Genomic DNA, 18,753 nt, shown 5'->3' with positions numbered 1-18,753 from the left:
AGACAGTTTAATGAAATAATTAATAGAAATTTAGACATTAATGCTACGGAAATTTTCACAAATGAGCCATCAAGATATATTTTTAAAGATGATACTATATCTCTGGGTCGGGATGTGGCCCTCCTAGCCTTAACATTTTTCATTTGAATTGTCAGGGACTGAACTCCACGCATAATTTTTGTCGGAACTATTACATACTAAGGTTTTTCATGTAATTGCTCTAACTGAAACGAGGTTGAATGACCATAATTCTCAATTACTGGATATTCCAGGTTATAATCTGAAATCATTTGGAATCTGAAGTTTGTTGCAAAGTGTTTATTGCTTGACGAGGCAAAAAAAAAAATCTGATGAGCTTCACAAACGCTGTTGACCATCTTCAAGCATTTCCAACGTCTTTTTCAAAAATAATAAAAGCGCTTCGTGTTGTTGCCACATTTCTTGTGACAACAGCGAGCGATGAGTGTTTGTTTCAAAAATTCATAAAAAAAACTATCTGGAGTTTAAAAGAGATTGTGATTGTCTAAATCATCTTCTATTGATATTTACAGAAAAAAGTTGGTAGAAAATTTGGATTTACGCCGAGCTTGATGGCGACATTACATTTATTAAACTTTGGCAGTTCCCCTTGTTACTTTAAGTGTTCCTCTATTTTTGCTTTCGTTGTATGTTTCCATTTTCCAATATATATTATCTAGAAGGCTTCTGCACAACTAGAACAAGAATTTTGCTTACAACCCAAATCATGATAATAAATATTACATTCGACGACGTATTTGTTACTTAAGAAAAAAAATTTCTCGTTGAGGAATGCTTGTTTGTACTTAGGTTAATATTCTTACCTTAATTCAAATTTTGCTTAGCCTTCTTGACTTTATATTCATTGTAATAAAGAATCTTACATGCCATAGTAGATGAATTCCATTTTTGCTACAATGCACTTGCAAGTAGAACCCCGGTTCTAAAAATGCGTTTTACTTAGAATATTCGTTTGATACGGTACCAAGACCTTCATTTCTTACTTAAAGAGCATAAATTAAATTGAAAAGGAGGGAGAGCAGACGGGGCTCTTGTTCATTTCAAGATTTGGCCCAAATGACCCCTCTGGTGTCAGCTGCCACTATGAAAAAAAATGTTTGACTATAAGTCATTATAAGTTATCTAAAGAAAGAATTAATGTGTATGGATTTAAACTGAAACTGAATGTATTTTTCTTTTGAATATAGAGTATTATATTGATCTTGTCTAATTAAAATTAAACTGTTTATGTATGTTCCAGTTTAATTGTCTATATTCAGTATTTCTTGACGGTGGGCAGAGTTTTGAAAATAGCGACCAGCCCTAAGTATTTTGCTGCCATCTTTTTGTGAAGAAAGCGCAGATTTTCCACTGTTTTAAAATTTTCTTGGAAAATTATGAATTCCAAAGCTGCTAGTTTATGTGCTGTAAGTTATTATGATTTATAGGAGCTAATTGTATGTGTTTGTATTGTAATATAAACAAAAATTATTCTATTAACTAGGGTTTAAAGTGAATTATTCAACTGTTCATTCTAAAGGAAATAAAACTTCAAGTGATAAGCTAGGCCTATTCTAAATCAGTTTTTTTTTGTTATCTCACAGATTTGTTTGAGTCAGCCAATGAAAACCAAAAATTAGGGTAAAACTATTTTTACTCTTACATTTCCTGATCATGACCAAATATTTTGATTAAAATCTAGCCTTTCTAAACAATGAATAGGCTTGCAACATTTTACTAAGCCTATAATGTTCATGGATTCTTTATAGCCTAAGGATCAAATATTGTCACTTATTATCATTTAGAAAGCAGTATAAAGTCAAGCAAAAGACAATAGACCTACCTAAATGTTGATTGTCCAGCTCTAGTCCAACATTTACAACTTTTGTTTCAGATGTGCTTATGCACCTCAGTTGTGCCTGAAAGCTTTTTGTGTAGAACAGTTACTTCAATCCTGAAAAAAGGAAAGATTCTGACTGAGTGTGCATCTTACAGGCCAATAATGGTTTCCTGCAATTTAAGCAAAATTTTTGAGTATCTTCTCCTCCTATCAGTTAATTCTTTATTTGCTAATTTGGCATATTTTGGTGAAAATCAGATAGGGTTTTCAGCCTGGGTAATTTGCCAGCAGGCCCATCAAATTTGGGCTAATGTTCTTACTGAGGCTACTAAAAAGGGATTCAAGTTGCATTTATGTGCTTTGGATCTCTCCAAAGCCTTTGACACCATTATGCATTCCCAAGCTATATTTTCCCTTTTTAGTCATGGTATCAACATATTGGTAATTTTCTTCTTAGATGTTGGTATTCAAATTCCTTTTTGCAGATCAAAACAGATATGAGGGTTTCAGAAAGTAAAATTCCAGTAAGATGTGGGGTCTGACAAGGTGCTGTCCTCTCCCCCTCTATTTTCAAACTTTGTATATCATCTGTCCTTTCCTCTATCCCATCTACTTACATCCTTAATTGTGTAAATATTTCTTATCTTGCCTATGTGGAGGGTATACTTTTGATCAGTAGGACTAAAAAAGGGCTTTCTTTGTCTGTTTCAACAGTAGCATCTAAATTTCATGCAATTGGACTTTCTCTTAATCTTTCAAAGTGTGAATATCTTTCATTTAATAGTAATATCACTACTCCTCTAATCTGTGGATCTTTTTCTATCCTGTTGGTTTCTTCATTTTGGTGACTGGGAATTAATGTTAGTAAAACACTAAAATCCTTACAGACTCTTGTTGTTGCTGATTACAAGAAGAAAATCCAATTAAGTTACTCTAAAATTGTTGCTAACCAAGGTAGATACAATAGAAAGTCCCTTGCTAAATTATATTTGGTTTTTATAGATCATTCAGTTTTGTTTATACCCTATTTTTCATAAAAAAAAGATATCAGTTCAATTTGTTCTTATTATTACCAGTTTTCCCATTTTCTATTGTATCTGCCTCCATGGTACAGAAATAGGAACCTCATATCTGTTTACAGTAACCCAGATATCAGGTCAAAACTCACAGAGCTTTGGTGGCAAAACACCTCAGTCTACTGATAAGTATCTACCCACCCACAGTGGCCTTACTTGTTTGCTTTAGTTTTCTTGTTCTTTCTGTTTTGTGTAGTGTTTGTTTGTTTCTTTTATTGATACTCTGCTTTGATTTTTTGTAGTGGGTCAAAAGTAAAATTATTATTATTATTAATATTAATATCATGCTTTTCCCCATTATTTATAATAGTGAAAAGTCATTCAGATGATAAATTAATATGCAAATTTAGTTTCAATTATTCATGTGTAGAGAGCCAAAATCAAACATGGGTAAAATTCTAGTTGATTGACTTCTTGCTATCTCAGAAAGGGGTTAAGTTAGGAAAATGAAACTTTCAGGGATGGGTCTACAGGCTAAAGTGTGTCCTGGGAAGGTATTTTGAAGTACCTACCTCTACTCCTTCTCTCTCTAGAGGGCCCTGACCTTTGATGACCTTCAAAAATATGTGTGTTATAAATATGAAATCTTGCAAAATAAATCTTCTTCTTGAATAAAGTTCAACAGAATTGTTTTCACAACTTTGCTCAATCACAATTTATAAGGTTTTAAAGATCTGCAAATACATCTCCTAAATTTTGAAAAAAAAAATTAACCTGGTTCAGAATTCTACTCAAATAACAGGAATTGGATTTTCAGAACTAAAGGCAGAGAAAAAGTAACTGGTAACTGAAAATTAAGGTAAAATGTTGTTTTGTCAAAATTTCAATAGGTATAGACCTGTCATGTAGGCGAATTTCAGGGCTCTCTAGAGGGAGGAGGAGTGGAGGTGTGTATTTTAAAATACCTTCCTGGGATATACTTTGGCCTGTAGGCCCATCCCTGAAAGTTTCATTTTCCTAACCTAATCCCTTTCTGAGATAGCAAGAATTCACTCAACTAGAATTTTACCCAAACATGCATTAATTCAAAAACATTCAGAAATTTAATGAAAAAACAAGTTTTTTAACTGAAACTAAGGAGCAACATTAAAACTTAAAATGAACAGAAATTAGCCTACTCCATGTATGAAAGGGGCTGTTCCCTCCTCAATGCCCTGCCCTTTATGTTAAAGTTTTTTACTGTTTTAAAAAGTAGAATTGAGAGTAAGAGTCAAACTCTAGTGTAATAAGCAGGGCATTAAGGAGGGAACAGCCCCTTTCATACATGGAGTAATTTCTGCTTTTTTTAAGTTTTAATGTTACTCTTTACTTTCAGTTGGGAAACCTGTTTTTTTATTTAATTTTGATTGTTTTTAAAATAATGCCAGGATATCTGGCTCCTCTATGGAAAAATCCCACTCCACATGGAAATATTCCTTAGATAATTCAATCCTGGTGAAAACCTACCACAGACAATTAGCCTTAACATCTCCATGTATAAAATATTATCAGTAAAGAGAAAGCAAGACATAAAGAAATTTTGTATAGGAATTCTGGCGAATTCCCCCATTATAAAATTTTCCCTAAAAACTTCACTCTCCGTGGAAAATTCTCCCTAAGCAAAAACTCCCCAGCAGAACATGTGTCTTTACCTCCCCACCTTAAAAACTTATCCATACTTCCCAGTAGTAAACACTACATATGAACAATGGACAAATTTGTAACTTAAAGACCTTTCCCCAGGGTTTGTTGGGAGGGGGTCATATTATCTCCAAAGTCATAATTATTTGGCATTTTATCTATGCTGAACAAATAGCTGTCTCAAAATTTTTACTAGACAATTTAAAATAAAAAGTTGCATATGAGGGGTCTAGTTACTCTACAATTTTTTGTCACTTAAAGAGGGCACTATAACTTTTCGTTCCCATAATTTTAACCCTCTCCCAACATTCTAGGCCCACTGGGTCAATACATTCACCCTGGGGAAAAACGAAAACAAACAAATAAACATGCATCAGTGATCTTTATTCTGGCCTGAAACTTCTACAGTAGGATTCTTTGCTATGTTGAATCTGATGGTGTGATTTTCAATAAAATTATATGACTTTTAGAGGTCTTTCCCCATTTTCAAAATCAGGCCAATTTTTTCAGGCTTGTAACCTTTGATGAGTAACACTCACTTAAAAAGGGCACTATAGCTTTTCATTCCCATTAAAGTAAACCCTCTCCCAACATTCTAGGCCCACTGGGTCAATACTTTCACCCCTGGGGGAAAGAACAAACAAACTAACAAGGATCAGTGATCTTTCTTCTGGCAAAAATTACAGAATTCCACATTTTTGGAGGTAGGAGCTTGAAACCTCTACAGTAGAGTTCTTTGCTATGCTGAATCTGATGGTGTGATTTTCAATAAAATTCTATGTCTTTTAGGGGATCTCTCCCCATTTTCGAAACCAGGCCAATTTTCTCAGACATGTAACCTTTGATGGGTACCACTAAACTTAATGAACCATATATATTTGAAATTAGCATAAAAAGCCAATTCTTTTGATATATCTATTTGTATCAAAACCCAGTTTTTTAGAGTTTTTGGTTACTATTGTGCTGAGTTGCTCCTTAGTTATAGTTCATTACCACAAACTGTTTGATAGAAATATATAATTACAAACATGTAAGGTACAAAAAGTCCTCTGTATGACTTTATTTGCATTTGCTCTATTAAAGGGTAATGTATAAAAAGTCATCTGTACAACTTTATTTATGTTTGCTTTATAATAGCATGAGGTATAAAAAGTAATTTACATGATTTTATTTATGTTTGCTCTATAAAAGAATGAGGCATAGAAAGTCATCTATGACTTTATCATCCTGGATAATAGAAAAAAGCACGATATGCTAATGTCTTCTGTTTGACTTTATACTGCATTCTAAATAGTCTAAATGACAACATTCTATTGTTCAGATATAAAGACAAAATTCTCTATTGTCATGTGTAGGTAACCCACAATGAAGAGTTTCATTCTCCTAACCCAATCATTTTCCAAGATAGTCTAGCAAGAAGCTCCTGCTAAATTCAAATAGAACTTTACCCAATCATTCAGTATGTACTTAGTGGTTGACCACTGCCAAGGGAAACATGCCAATAAAATAAAAGTAGGTCTAAGTTACTCCTTATTTTGTTTCCAAATGCCATCAGAGCTCTTATTTTAAATCCTGACCAGATCAGGTGACACTGGGGGGAGATTGGGGGGAACCTAAAATCTTGGAAAACACTTAGAGTGGAGGGGTTGCGTACGTGATTGATATTACCGGAACGGATCCGCTCTCTTTGGGGGATTTTCAGGGTTGAACTCTGAAAAATTAGAAAAAAATGAGGTATTTTGAACTTGTGAAGGAGTGATCAGATCTTAATAAAAATTTGATGTTTTGAATGATAACGTGTCTCAGAGCTCTCATATTAAATCCTGACCGGATCCAGTGACATTGTGGGGAGTTGGGGGACCTAAAATCTTGGAAAACGCTTAGAGTGGAGGGATTGGGATGAAACTTGGTGGGAAAAATAATCACAAGTCTAGATGTGTGATTGTCATAACCAAAACGGATCCGCTCTCTTTGGGGGAGTTGGGGGTGGAGGAAGGTTCATTCTGAAAAATTAGAAAAAATGAGGTTTTTTTAACTTACAAAGTAGTGATTGGATCTTAATAAAATTTGATGTTTGGAAGGATATTGTGTCTCGGAGCTCTTATTTTAAATCCTGACCAGATCAAGTGACATTGAAAGGAGTTGGGGGGGGGGACCTAAAATCTTGGAAAACGCTTAGAGTGGAGGGATTGGGATGAAACTTGGTCGGAAAAATAAGCATAAGCCCTAGATAAGTGATTGACATAACCGGAACGAATCTGCTCTCTTTGGGGGGAGGGTAAATTCTGAAAAATTAGAAAAAAATGAGGTATTTTTAACTTACAAAGGAGTTATTGGATCTTAATGAAATCCCATATTTAGAAGGACCTCATAACTGAGATATCTTATTTTAATCTTGACTGGATCCAGTGTCATTGGGGGGAGGGGGAACCAGAATTCTTGGAAAACACTTAAGCACAGAGATCATGATGAAAATTGGTGGGAAGAATAAGAACAAGTCCAAGATACGTAACTGACATAACCGGATCAGATCCACTCTCTTTGGTGGAGTTAGGGGGGGGGGGAGTAATTCGGAAAATGTTGAAAAAATGTGGTATTTGTAACTTACAAATGTGTGCTCAGATTTTAATAAAATTTAATATTCAGAAAGATCTTGTACTTTAGAACTCTCATTTTAAATCCCGACCAGATCCAGTGACATTGGGGGGAGTTGGAGGGGGAATTGGAATTCTTGGAAAACGTGAAAATCAAGGTATCTATCGAATGGGTGATTGGATCTTAATGAAACTTGATCCATAGAAGAATCTTATGTCTGAGATGCTCCATCTTCAATTCGAATTGGATCTGGGGACATGGAGGGTTCGAGGGGGCAAACAGAAATCTTGAAAATGCTTAGAGTGGAGAAATTGGGATAAAACTTGATGTGAAGAATAAGCACAAGTTATACATACGTGATTGATATAATTGGAACGGATCCGTTCTCTTTGGGGGAGCTGGGGGTTGTTAATTTGGAAAAATAAGAGAAATTGCAGTATTTTTAACTTAAAAATGGGTGACTGGATCTTAATGAAATTTGATAATTAAAAGGAACTCATGCCTCAGAGCTCTTATTTCAAATCACGACCAGATCTGTTGACATTGGGGGGGAGTCGGAGGGGCAAACCGGAAATCTTGGAAAATGCTTAGAGTGGAGAGATCAGGATGAAACTTTGTGCATAGAATAAGCAAATACCGTAGATACGTGATTGACGTAATCAGACGCTCTTTTTTGGGGGAGTTAGGGGGGTGATTCAGTGCTTTGGCGAGTTTGGTGCTTCTGAACGTGCTAGGACGATGAAAATTGGTAGGCTTGTCAGGGAGCTGCACAAATTTACTTGATAAAGTCGTTTTCCCCGATCCGACCATCTGGGGGGCTGGAGGGACAGGAAAAATTAGAAAAATTTAGCTATTTCTAACTTACAATTGGGTGATTGGACCTAAATGAATTTTGATATTTAGAAGGACCTCATCACTCAGAGCTCTTATTTTAAGTCCCGACCAGCATTAAGCCTCTGATTTTCCTTTTAAATCAATCTATTTATTCTTAGAATTTTGCTAGAGCTCATACCATATGAGCTCTTGGCTCTTCCAACCTTGTCACAAGTGCCATATGAGCTCTTAGCTCTTGTTCAATAGGTTATCTTAATTTTCAGTTTTCAGTGTCTTTTTTTTTCTGGTTTTAGTTTCGACAACACAATTCCTATTTAAGTAGAATTTTGAGCCATACCAATGTTTTTTTTTTCTTTTACAAATATAAGAGGTATGTTTGCAGATCTTTGAAACCTCATAAACTGAGATTAAGCAAGGTTGTGACTCCAAAAATACTTTTCTTCTGCTTTATTTTAACAGAATATCTATTTTCCAAGGTTTGGCTTTTATAACACAAATATTTTGAAGATCATCAAAGCTTAGGCCTCTTTAGAAGGAAAAGGAGTAGAGGAAGGTACTTCAAAATACCTTTCCAGGAGATTATTTAAGATGTGATGCATTCTGAAATTTTCTTTCACCCAACTCAAATACTTTCCAAGATAGCGAAAAGCTCCTGAACTAGAATTTTGCTGGTTACTTTTTTGACAATGCATGTCCTCCCACCTGATGGCTCAATATGTAATTCTAATTATATATTTCTCCATTAGCCTAATTGAATCGTGTGATACATTATTGATTTTGTTGAAACCAATCCCTGCAGATTTTACTTCGAGAAATTAAGACTCATCTAGGCTATGAATGAGTGGAAGGTAAATTAACACATATTTGCATAATTAAGTTTTTAAGAAAATGCCTTTTGCTTAGGCTAGTACATAATGTGATGCCTTTTTTATGCTTTTCCCAAATTTAATAATTGTTTCTGCAGCAAGTTTCATTTTGAGTTCTAAGAGGGGATCAAAAGAGTCCATAGTAACCAAAAGCTTAAAAATATGCTTCTAAAAAAAACACTGGTGAGAACAAAACGCAATTTTTAGCTGATTCAGAAATGGCAATTATTATTTTCATTAGTTTTGATAATAAAATCTTATTTTCAAGACAGATTTGCAGGTACTATTAAAAAGAGCATGAAACCCCTCAAAAAAGGCATCACAGCAAAACAAAAGTCCACCATTGTCGGAAATCCTAAGAAGGAAACTTACAGCCCCCACCTTGAACAACAACAAAAAATCCACATTTTTGCATAGGTAAGACTGATCTATCCTCTTTTTTTGTTGCTAACAAGGCATTGAAATATCAATGAGAATCGTCTAAGAAGATTTGATACCATAAAGAATCAGCCTATCTTGTCCATTATAAGCTTTTTTAGTTTGTATGGCCAAACTACTTAGAATCGATTGGGTGGTCCTGAAATCTTAGAAAACCTTGGAATTTCTCTTGTTTTGTGGTGGAGATAGAGATGTTAGATTTTAGAGATACTTATATCATCGGGAAGTGTATATTTTTTTTTACCAAACAGAGCAGAATTTGCTTTTTAAAATTCAGTAAAAAGTTTTCTCTAAAAAAGCTCTAGTATACCTGATAGGAAAATGCCAAAAATCACCTCAAAGGAAATGTCATTTGATTAATTTGACAGCATTTTGAATTTTCTGTGTTGCAACCCACTTTGATTGAAAATTTTGCTGACACAATTCTATTGTCTTTGCAATAAAAAAAAATCATAATTTCTCAATAGATTTCAATGATAATTGCTTTTGAGATAACCAGCCAATGTTTAGGCTCACAAAATGATGTTTAAGGTATTGAATCCTCTTAAGGTCTTGTTTAAAAGCTAATTCTTATATGTAATTAGTCTTTAACTAATTTTTAGACTTTAAATCATAATGATAACTATAAATATGGTTTATCTTTTTGGCTCTAATAAGGATTCAGAATGGAATTTGTCCCTGAAGCAATTGTTGAAATTGGGAAGAGCATAAAAAGGTATCAAGCTACGTATTCATTTTTTTCCTTGCTCAATTATGTGAAAACGTATAAATTTAATGACAAGGGTAGGTACTGAATGGAATATATGATTTAAAATGATTTAAAAAAAAAATAAACAGTAGTGAAGTTGAAGAAAAAATATAAAAAATAGAACTCATTGTATATTATAGAGTAACTGTTTTTTTTTGTAGATTTTGAGGGCCATATCTATGACCCTTAGGGAAGGGGGGTACATTGTCAGAAAACTGACCATAATATTTGAAACTAGCATAAAATAAGGATTCCAGTAGTACTACTTCTATTTTTTTTAGCATGTTTGCTTCAGAAGCGGCCAACTACTAAATATCAACTAGTAATCCTTCTTAGCAACACCTGTATATGAATGAATCTGTCTTAAATTGGGGAGTAGGCTATTTTATAAGATTAGGCTTAAGCTGAAAATGTCTGTGATTATACCACACTAATAACTATCAATGCATTTCAAATAATTAGCATTATATGGTCTTTGACTAAAATCTTCAAATTAGCGTACTGACATAGCCTACTTACTTGGAAATTTAAACAAATCCAATGTGGCTAACAAATAAAAAGAAGCAGTTTCTAGGTGGTAAAATGAAGTTTTCTTAGTGATTCAACTGTTAAGATAGTGTTAAATGTTTTACTACTGCATATCTTACTTTAGAACCATTCATCACTCTTTCTAAGCATATTATTCCCTACTTTAACAATTGTATATCCCCCTCTCCAATTAGGGCCAAATAGACAATACCCCTATACTGTATACAAAACTCTGAAAAAAATCACAATGATAGAATTCTTATTTTTAAATATGCGGAAAATATGTAAATAAGATATGTTAAATTTGGTAATCTGCTAGTCTATTCTGTCGTCAAAGAAACACTACAATAATACAAGAGTAGTACCATTTGTTTCTCTAGTCAACATTATCTTCAAATATACTAGTATGAGAATGATGCTTGTCAGATTGCTTGTTCTAAGCATCAGCACTTTGAATGTTATTACATATGGAATCCTCCAGACTAGTGATGCTGTTTTCCTGTTTGATTATCTGACCTCCACCCATGGATTTGATATTTGCGCCCTCCCAGTAAATACAAAAAGACTTACAAGTAGCCAACTAAAATGATACATCATAATCTGTAAAGAATAATACAAATTATTTTGTAAAAAGGCAAAAGTTTATTATTTGTCTAATATGATTCAGAAGGACTAAAATTATTGAATGGCTACAAAAACAAATTTTAAAAGGCTTAAATAAGCACTAAAAAATAAAGCCAGATTTGAGTCTACAAATTTTTTTTTCTTATTTGAAAGATGTAAATAAAACAGACCATTCTCTTCAGGAGTTGTTGAGATTATAAATGGAATAACGTAGTGTTCATATTACCCCCCCTCCCCTTGCTAGCCCTAAAAGCAGTTGCTCTGTCGATGAAATTAACCGTCACTTGCTCACATATTTCACTATCAACTTAATTTGAGAATCCATTGTATTTCCGGTTAGAGTTTCAACAGATTATGGGGTTTGTTTTTGTGAACTTGTGACTTAGTGCACCACTGTAGGAATAAGTTGCAAGGGCTCAGACCAAAGATTGAGGTGGATAAGTTTGGTTTCCTTGTAACAAGATTAGTCAGTCTGGTAAAGTATCTTGGTGCAGAGCAATTGTGTCTCCTGAAGTGTGGTAAGTTGCATCGTCCAGCTTGAACCAGAAATTTCAAAGTTGCATTTGATCCAACTGGGGCTAAAGCAAATTAGTGATCATCACATTATAACAAACTCAATCCCCCATTACAATCCTCTTTTCGGTTATCTTCAAAACATAAGGATTGATTAAACCTCAATTCAAATTGCACACCAGGCCCTAACTTGCTGAGGATACATGTTTTTTTTCAATTATTCTTGGATTCTCTGATCCCCATTTTCTGCAGTTTGTGTTTATTCACAAAACCATTTAAATGAAATTGAACTTTATCTGAGAAAAGGTTGTGCTTTGTGAAGCTGCGTGTCTCTTGTTCTTTTTTTCAGGAAACTGCCTATTGTACAGATTGTTGTTGTTTTTATGATCTGCTAGTTACATTCTAGTGTTAATTGAACTTTGTTTGGGTGTAAATGAAGCTCTTTTGTTAAGATTTTATGCATTGTTGCTTGATATATGTTCATTTCTTGAAAATGATGGCCACATGATTTGGACTCACAGTGACCAAATCAAGCATAGCAGCAACATTTGCCTCACTCTGGCCACTTTGAGGATGTCCTTTGCTTTTGATGTCTGTTGGCCTGATGAACCAGTTTTTTTTTCAAATTTCTTGATCAACCTGCAAAATTGGATTCATTTGGTGTATTGTTGTGTCCCATAATTGTGCGTGATTTTCAGACAGTCTCCATGAGACGTTCACCATTTTTGTAGTGAGGTTTCACAGTCAACACTTGCTGTTCTGTACTCTTATCTTTCCATGACTAGAAACCACGAACATTAACCTGGAAAAAGCCCTGTATCAAAACATAACCTCAATGATAACAAAAGAAACAAAAACAACGTTGCCAGTAACAGGAAATAAAAATAACAGGCTTTTCAAATCTGATGATCTTTCTGAGACACCCTTTATATAAAAGGAATAAGTGTTCATACTTTTGTAAAACCTGAAACCTGCATGTTAAAATGTCTTTTCCAAGATGTTGTATTGGATGACACTAATGATCTGACGTTTTGATGGAACTTGCTTTGACTATCTACTTTGATAGATGTAAGCATTCATGCACACAAGGGGGAGAGGATTTGATGTGAACTCTCGAAAAAACTTCCCTCGCCCCTCCCCACTCAATATCTGAGCTGCATATACCTAAGAATATAAGCAGCCATATAAAGTTATTTGTAACTTATTCAGTTTTGGTTTTGCTGCCAAGAGCTTTTTTTGTATCCCGGAAGATGGATAACCAATTTTGTTTTGCTCTGAAAAATAATTAAGTTATCTCCCTTTTTTATGGATTAGTCTGGGTGAAAAATAAGACTGCCTGTTTCAAGTATCTGCCTACATAATTGGTTTCTTTAATTGTCAGCCAACTACTAGTCTAGCTCTGGAAACTATCATGTGATGTTATACAGTGAGTAGTATAATAGATAGTGGATTGTATTTCGCTGCAAGAAATGCACTACTACCACAAGCAAGTGTCTTTCATCGTGCATATATACTATCAGTCATTAGCCAGTAGCTTCCCAATTGCCACAAGAGAATATACCCTAAATTTTCTTTTTTATGCCAGTTGTCTGGATAGATTTTTCGCCAAAATTTGAGGCTAATGGTTACATGATTGACATTTGTTTTAACGTTTTCCTGCCCTTTTGCACATTAATCAAACCAAGTCCTCTTTTATTGGCCTTTTTTCCCATAATTCAAAAAGTTTTTCAAGCTCTTGGATACAACTTGCTTAATTCCTTAATATATTTCGATTGGTTTTGAACAATGACATATGGCAAGTTTATCCAAGTTTAGTGGTATCATGGACAAAGACACAACAAATTCTTCGGCTTCAGGTGATTTTTTTTTCAACCATGCTTGCCGCAGGAACTCTACCAATTATATCCATCCCCACACGAGTAACTAATATTACAGCTTATTTAGTTGATAATATCTTCTCTACGCTTAGCTTGAAGGGAAACTCAATCTTAGTTACTGATATATCTGATCATTTTCCAATATATTCTCGGTTCAGCTTTAATCAGGCAAAGAATAACTGGGATCAAGTGTTTGATTCTATTCTATTAGGTTTGGTGAGAATGAGTTATCTCTTCTTGGTTCTAAATTGGCGAAAAATTCGTGGAGCTCATTTGATAATGATAAGGATTTTTCTTGTTTATTTGAGTCGTTTTATGGAACCATAAAAGAGGCTATTCTTAGCATTTGTAAAGTACCACCTTCTAGTCGCAGGTCTAAAAGGATTGTTCCTCTAAGCCCTTTTATGGCATCCGGACTTCTCAAAACCTGGAGAAGGAAAAATGATCTCTGGATGTCTTATAAATGCGCTACACTTTCAGCGAGTTCTATTCGTCTTTGTCAATTCAAGATTTACCGAAATATATATAATTCCTTGTGTAGGAAAGCCAAATCTCTCTATTATCTAAATAATTTTGCTGCATTTGACAATGATATTCATAAAACTAATGATATCCATAAAACTAAGGTAATAAATTCTGTGCTTAAACCTGGTTCTCAATCTAGCTCTTTACCTATGAGTCTGGTCATTGGTGATGAAGCTGTAGAGGGTGAACTTAATGTCCAAGAAGCATTCACTTCATTCTTCGCTAGTATTGGTAAGAAAATTGCTTCCACAGCTACTGTATTTCGGCCTAAGCCGGACTTTAGACCTTACCTCGGGCCGTCTTGTATTAAGTCTATGTTTCTAGAGCCTGTAACAGAAAGTAAAATTACTAAAATTGTTAATGGCTTAAAAAACTCGTCCTCATCTGGGCCAGATTCTATTCCTACTAAGGTAGTTGAATCTATTCTTCCTTCAATAGTTGTGCCTCTAACAAAACTTGTTAATCTTTCATTTAAATATGGTGTTTTTCCAGATGCTCCAAGCGTGCTCGGATTATTGTTCTGTATAAAGGTGGACCAAGAAATGGTCCAGCAAGTTATCGACCAATTTCAATTTTTATCAGTTCTTAGTAAAATCTTCGAAAAGGCTATGCTTTCTCGTCTCCTTAAATTTCTAAAATCTAAAGTTTCTTCATGATTTTCAATTTGGTTTCCGAATGAAGCACTCCACTGAGTATGCCTGTATGACCCTTTTGAATTTAATACATTCTGCATTGGATTCGGGATTAATTCCGGCTGCTAAATTTCGCAAGGCATTCGATTCCTTAACCCATGAAACTTCCATCGAAGATGTCTCATTTTGGCATTAGGGGTAATTTATTTTCTTGGTTTCAATCTTATTTGAATGATAGGTTAATATCTGTCGATCAACTTTCCTCACAAGTGAATTTTGGCCTCCCTCAGGGATCAGTTTTAGGGCCAGTGCTATTTTTTATTTATGTAAATGATCTTTTTACGCAGTAAAAAAGCAGAAACCTATTAATTGCTGTAGACTCTGTCATCTTAAACCTTCTCTTGCCCATAGTGCCAGCTATAGTTTGCCGTCTTCTGATGTCCTTGTTTGTTTTGCTGATGATACCACACTTTGGAATTGAACACTTGAAATTGTGAAACACTTGAAATTGTGAATCTGAGCTTTGATTAAATTTGGAAAATTTTTTTGAGAGAGTAATTTTATGGCTTGATGCTAATTATCTTACCCTAAATTATTCCAAGTCTAGTTTTTTGATATTTTAGTGTGTTTCTCAGATTTACCCCCAGTTATCAGAAATTCATCTGCCAGATGGGATAATTCATAGATCTAAAGATCGATATGTTCGTTTTTTGGGCATTCTTGTTGATGAAAACTTGTCTTTCAAACGTCACATTGATTTGATTAAAATGAAGATATGCATGAGTCCCGGTATTTTAAGGAAACCTAAACATATTTTCCATGGATCAATTTTGGAAATCCTTTTCCACTCCTTGATCCGATCTTACGTTTCCTACTGTCCAATAGTATGAATGTCAACCTTTTTTTTTATTGTTAAAACCACTTTCTAGGGTTTACAATAAAGCTAGAAACCTCATTAAGGGAAGTAACCGTTCAAGACTTATCCCATTACTTGATCTCGAGTCACTGTATATTCATTCGTGTGCATGTTTTACTTTTTCTCAGCTTCATGGTGACCTCCCCCATCTCCTAAGTGTTCCGCCATCGTTCGCCTCTGATCAGAATAATTACAATCTTCACAATAACAAAAATCATATTCAAGTTCCTTTTACTCCTTATGTAAGGTCAGATTTTAGTCCTTTAATTGCGAGTTATATTGTATGGAATAAGTTGTCCGAATCAGCTCGAAGGTGCCACTCATTTGGCTTGTTAAAAAAAAAAATATTAAAAGTTCTTTGGCTTCTTTATTAAAAGTTCTATTATTAAAAGTTCTTTGGCTTCTTATTTTGTCTATTTTATATTTGTATATATTGTTAATTGAAACACTGACCCAAAAAATAAATAGCTCATGTTCAACTTGAGGTTTCCATAACTCCAAATCGATTGCGGCAATAAAAACAAAGGATAAAAAAGGTTTTTATGGCACTTGGCATTAACCAAGTGACATATAGCAATCGCAAATTCTGTCGGTCTGTCGGTCCCGGTTTTGCTACTTAAGGGACTTCCAGGTAAGCTAGGACGATGAAATGTGCCAGGCGTATCAGGGACCGGACTAGATTAACTTAGAAATAGTCGTTTTCCGATTTGATCATCTGGGGGAGAGTGGGGGGGGGGGGGTAATTTGGAAAAAAAGAGATAAATTGAAGTATTTTTAACTTACGAACGGTTGATTAGATCTTAATAAAATTTGATGTTTGGAAGGATATCGTGTCTCAGAGCTGTTATTTTAAATCGCGACCGGATCTGGTGACATTGGGGGGGGAGTTGGGAGGGGGAAACCTAAAATCTTGGAAAAAACTTAATGTGGAGGGATCGGGATGAAACTTTGTGGGAAAAATAAGCACAAGTCCTAGATACATGATTGACATAACTGGAACGGATCATCTCTCTTTGGAGTAGTTGGGGGGGGGGGTTAATTCTGAAAAATTAGAAAAAATGAGGTATTTTTAACTTACCAACGGGTGATCGGATCTCAATGAAATTTGATATTTAGAAGGATATCGTGTCTCAGAGCTCTTATTTTAAATCCCGACCGGATCTGGTGACATTGGGGGAGGGGAGTTGGGAGGGGGGAACCTGAAATCTTGGAAAACGCTTAGAGTGGAGGGATCGGGATGAAACTTGGTGGGAAAAACAAGCACAAGTCCTAGATACATTATGGACATAACCGGAACGAATCTGCTCTCTTTGGGGTAGTTGGGGGGGGGGGGGGTGGTGTTAATTCTGTAAAATGAGAAAAAATGAGGTATTTTTAACATAAGAACGGGTGATCGGATCTCAATGAAATATGTTTTTTAGAATGATATCGTGTCTCAAAGCTCTTATTTTAAATCCCGACCGGATCTGGTGATATTGGGGGGAGTTTGGGGTGGGGGAACCCAAAATCATGGAAAACGCTTAGATTGGAGGGATCGGGATGAAACTTGGTGGGAAAAATAAGCAGATGTATTAGATACGTGATTTATATAATTGGAACGGATCCACTCTATGGGGGGGGGGGGTAATTCTGAAAAATTAGAAAAAGTGACGTATTTTTAACTTACGAAGGAGTGATCGGATCTTCATGAAACTTCATGTTTAGAAGGACCTCGTAAATCAGTTCTTATTTTAAATCTCAACCGGCTCCAGCGTAATTGGGGGGGGGGGGCTGGAAATCTTAAAAAATACTTAAAGCGGTGAGATCAGGATGAAACTGGATGGGAAGAATAAAAACCTGTCTAAGATAGGTGACTGACATAACCGGACCGGATCTGCTCTCTTTGGTGGAGTTCGGGGGGGGGGGGGGTAATTTTGAAAATTGAGGTATTTGTAACTTACGAAAGGGTGACCAGATCTTAATGAAATTTGATATTTAGAAGGATCTTGTGCTTTAAAGCTCTAATTTTAAATTCCGACCAGATCATTTGACATTGGGGAGAGTTGGAGGGGGAAACCGGAATTCTTGGAAAACGTGAAAATTGGGGTGTTATTATCTTACGAATAAGTGATCGGATCTTGATGAAATTTGATATTTGGAAGGAATTCATGTCTCAGAGCTCTTATTTCAAATCCCGACCAGATCTTTTAACATTGGGGGGAGTTGGAGGGGGAAATCTTGGAAAACACTTGGAGTGGAGGAATCGGGATGAAGCTTGGTGGATAGAATAAGCAAATGTCCTTGATACGTGATTGACGGAACCGTACTGGATTCACTCTCTGTGGGGGAGTTGGGGGGAGGGGTTCAGTGATTTGGCTAGTTTGGTGCTTCTGAACGTGCTAGGACGATGAAAATTGGTAGGCGTGTCATGGAGCTGTACAAATTGACTTGATAAAGTCGTTTTCCCAGATTCGACCTTCTGGGGGGCTAAAGGGAGAGGAAAAATTAGAAAAAATTAGGTATTTGTAATTTACAAGTGGGTGATCGAATCTTAATGAATTTTGATATTTAGAAGGACATCGTGACTCAGAGCTCTTATTTTAAATCCTGACCGGCATTAAGCCTCTGATTTTCCTTTTAAATCAATCTATTGATTCATAGAATTTTGTTAGAGCTCATACCATATGATCTGTTGGCTCTTAGCTCTTCTTGCCTCGTCACAAATGTCATATGAGCTCTTAGCTCTTGTTAATTGAATAAAATCAACATAAGCTGTTTAAACAAATAGCTCAGCTTAAAAACATTTACAAGGTCATATTTTTTTTTTAACTTGTTACTATATTTTTCTTGAACAAAGCCGACAGAATTTTTGCATAAGAAAATATTTAAAGAATAAAGGGAGCACAGAAAAAAAACCAGTAAATTTTACTAAATGATAGCCATTAGTATCCCGAATCAGCTGAACCACAACTTAAGTTATCTAATGTACCTGTTTTTCTAAATAAACAAATTTTTTTAACATTGAAGAGATAGCCAAATGACTTGGGCAGCTTTCGCCCCTTAAATCAATGAATTTGAAGTCCCTTTGTCATGCTTCAAGTCAACAAATTATCAAATTTACAAC

General features: G+C 35.1%; 1 protein-coding gene across 1 annotated transcript in view; it reads left to right on the top strand.

Annotated features, from left to right (window-relative positions):
• Positions 1–1,306: 1,306 nt before the first annotated feature.
• Positions 1,307–18,753, top strand: part of LOC136039463 (cytochrome b-c1 complex subunit 2, mitochondrial-like) — a 55,950-nt gene continuing 38,503 nt past the window's right edge. The window contains exon 1 of the mRNA XM_065723228.1: positions 1,307–1,445. Coding sequence (XP_065579300.1) covers positions 1,416–1,445 — 30 coding nt within the window. The 5' untranslated portion in view covers positions 1,307–1,415. The remainder of the gene's footprint in view (positions 1,446–18,753) is intronic.

The sequence above is a fragment of the Artemia franciscana genome, chromosome 19, assembly GCF_032884065.1.
Source record: "Artemia franciscana chromosome 19, ASM3288406v1, whole genome shotgun sequence".
NCBI classification, from domain to species: Eukaryota; Metazoa; Arthropoda; class Branchiopoda; order Anostraca; family Artemiidae; genus Artemia; species Artemia franciscana.
Note: the sequence above shows the minus strand (reverse complement) of the source record. Positions and strands in the feature narration are given on the sequence as shown.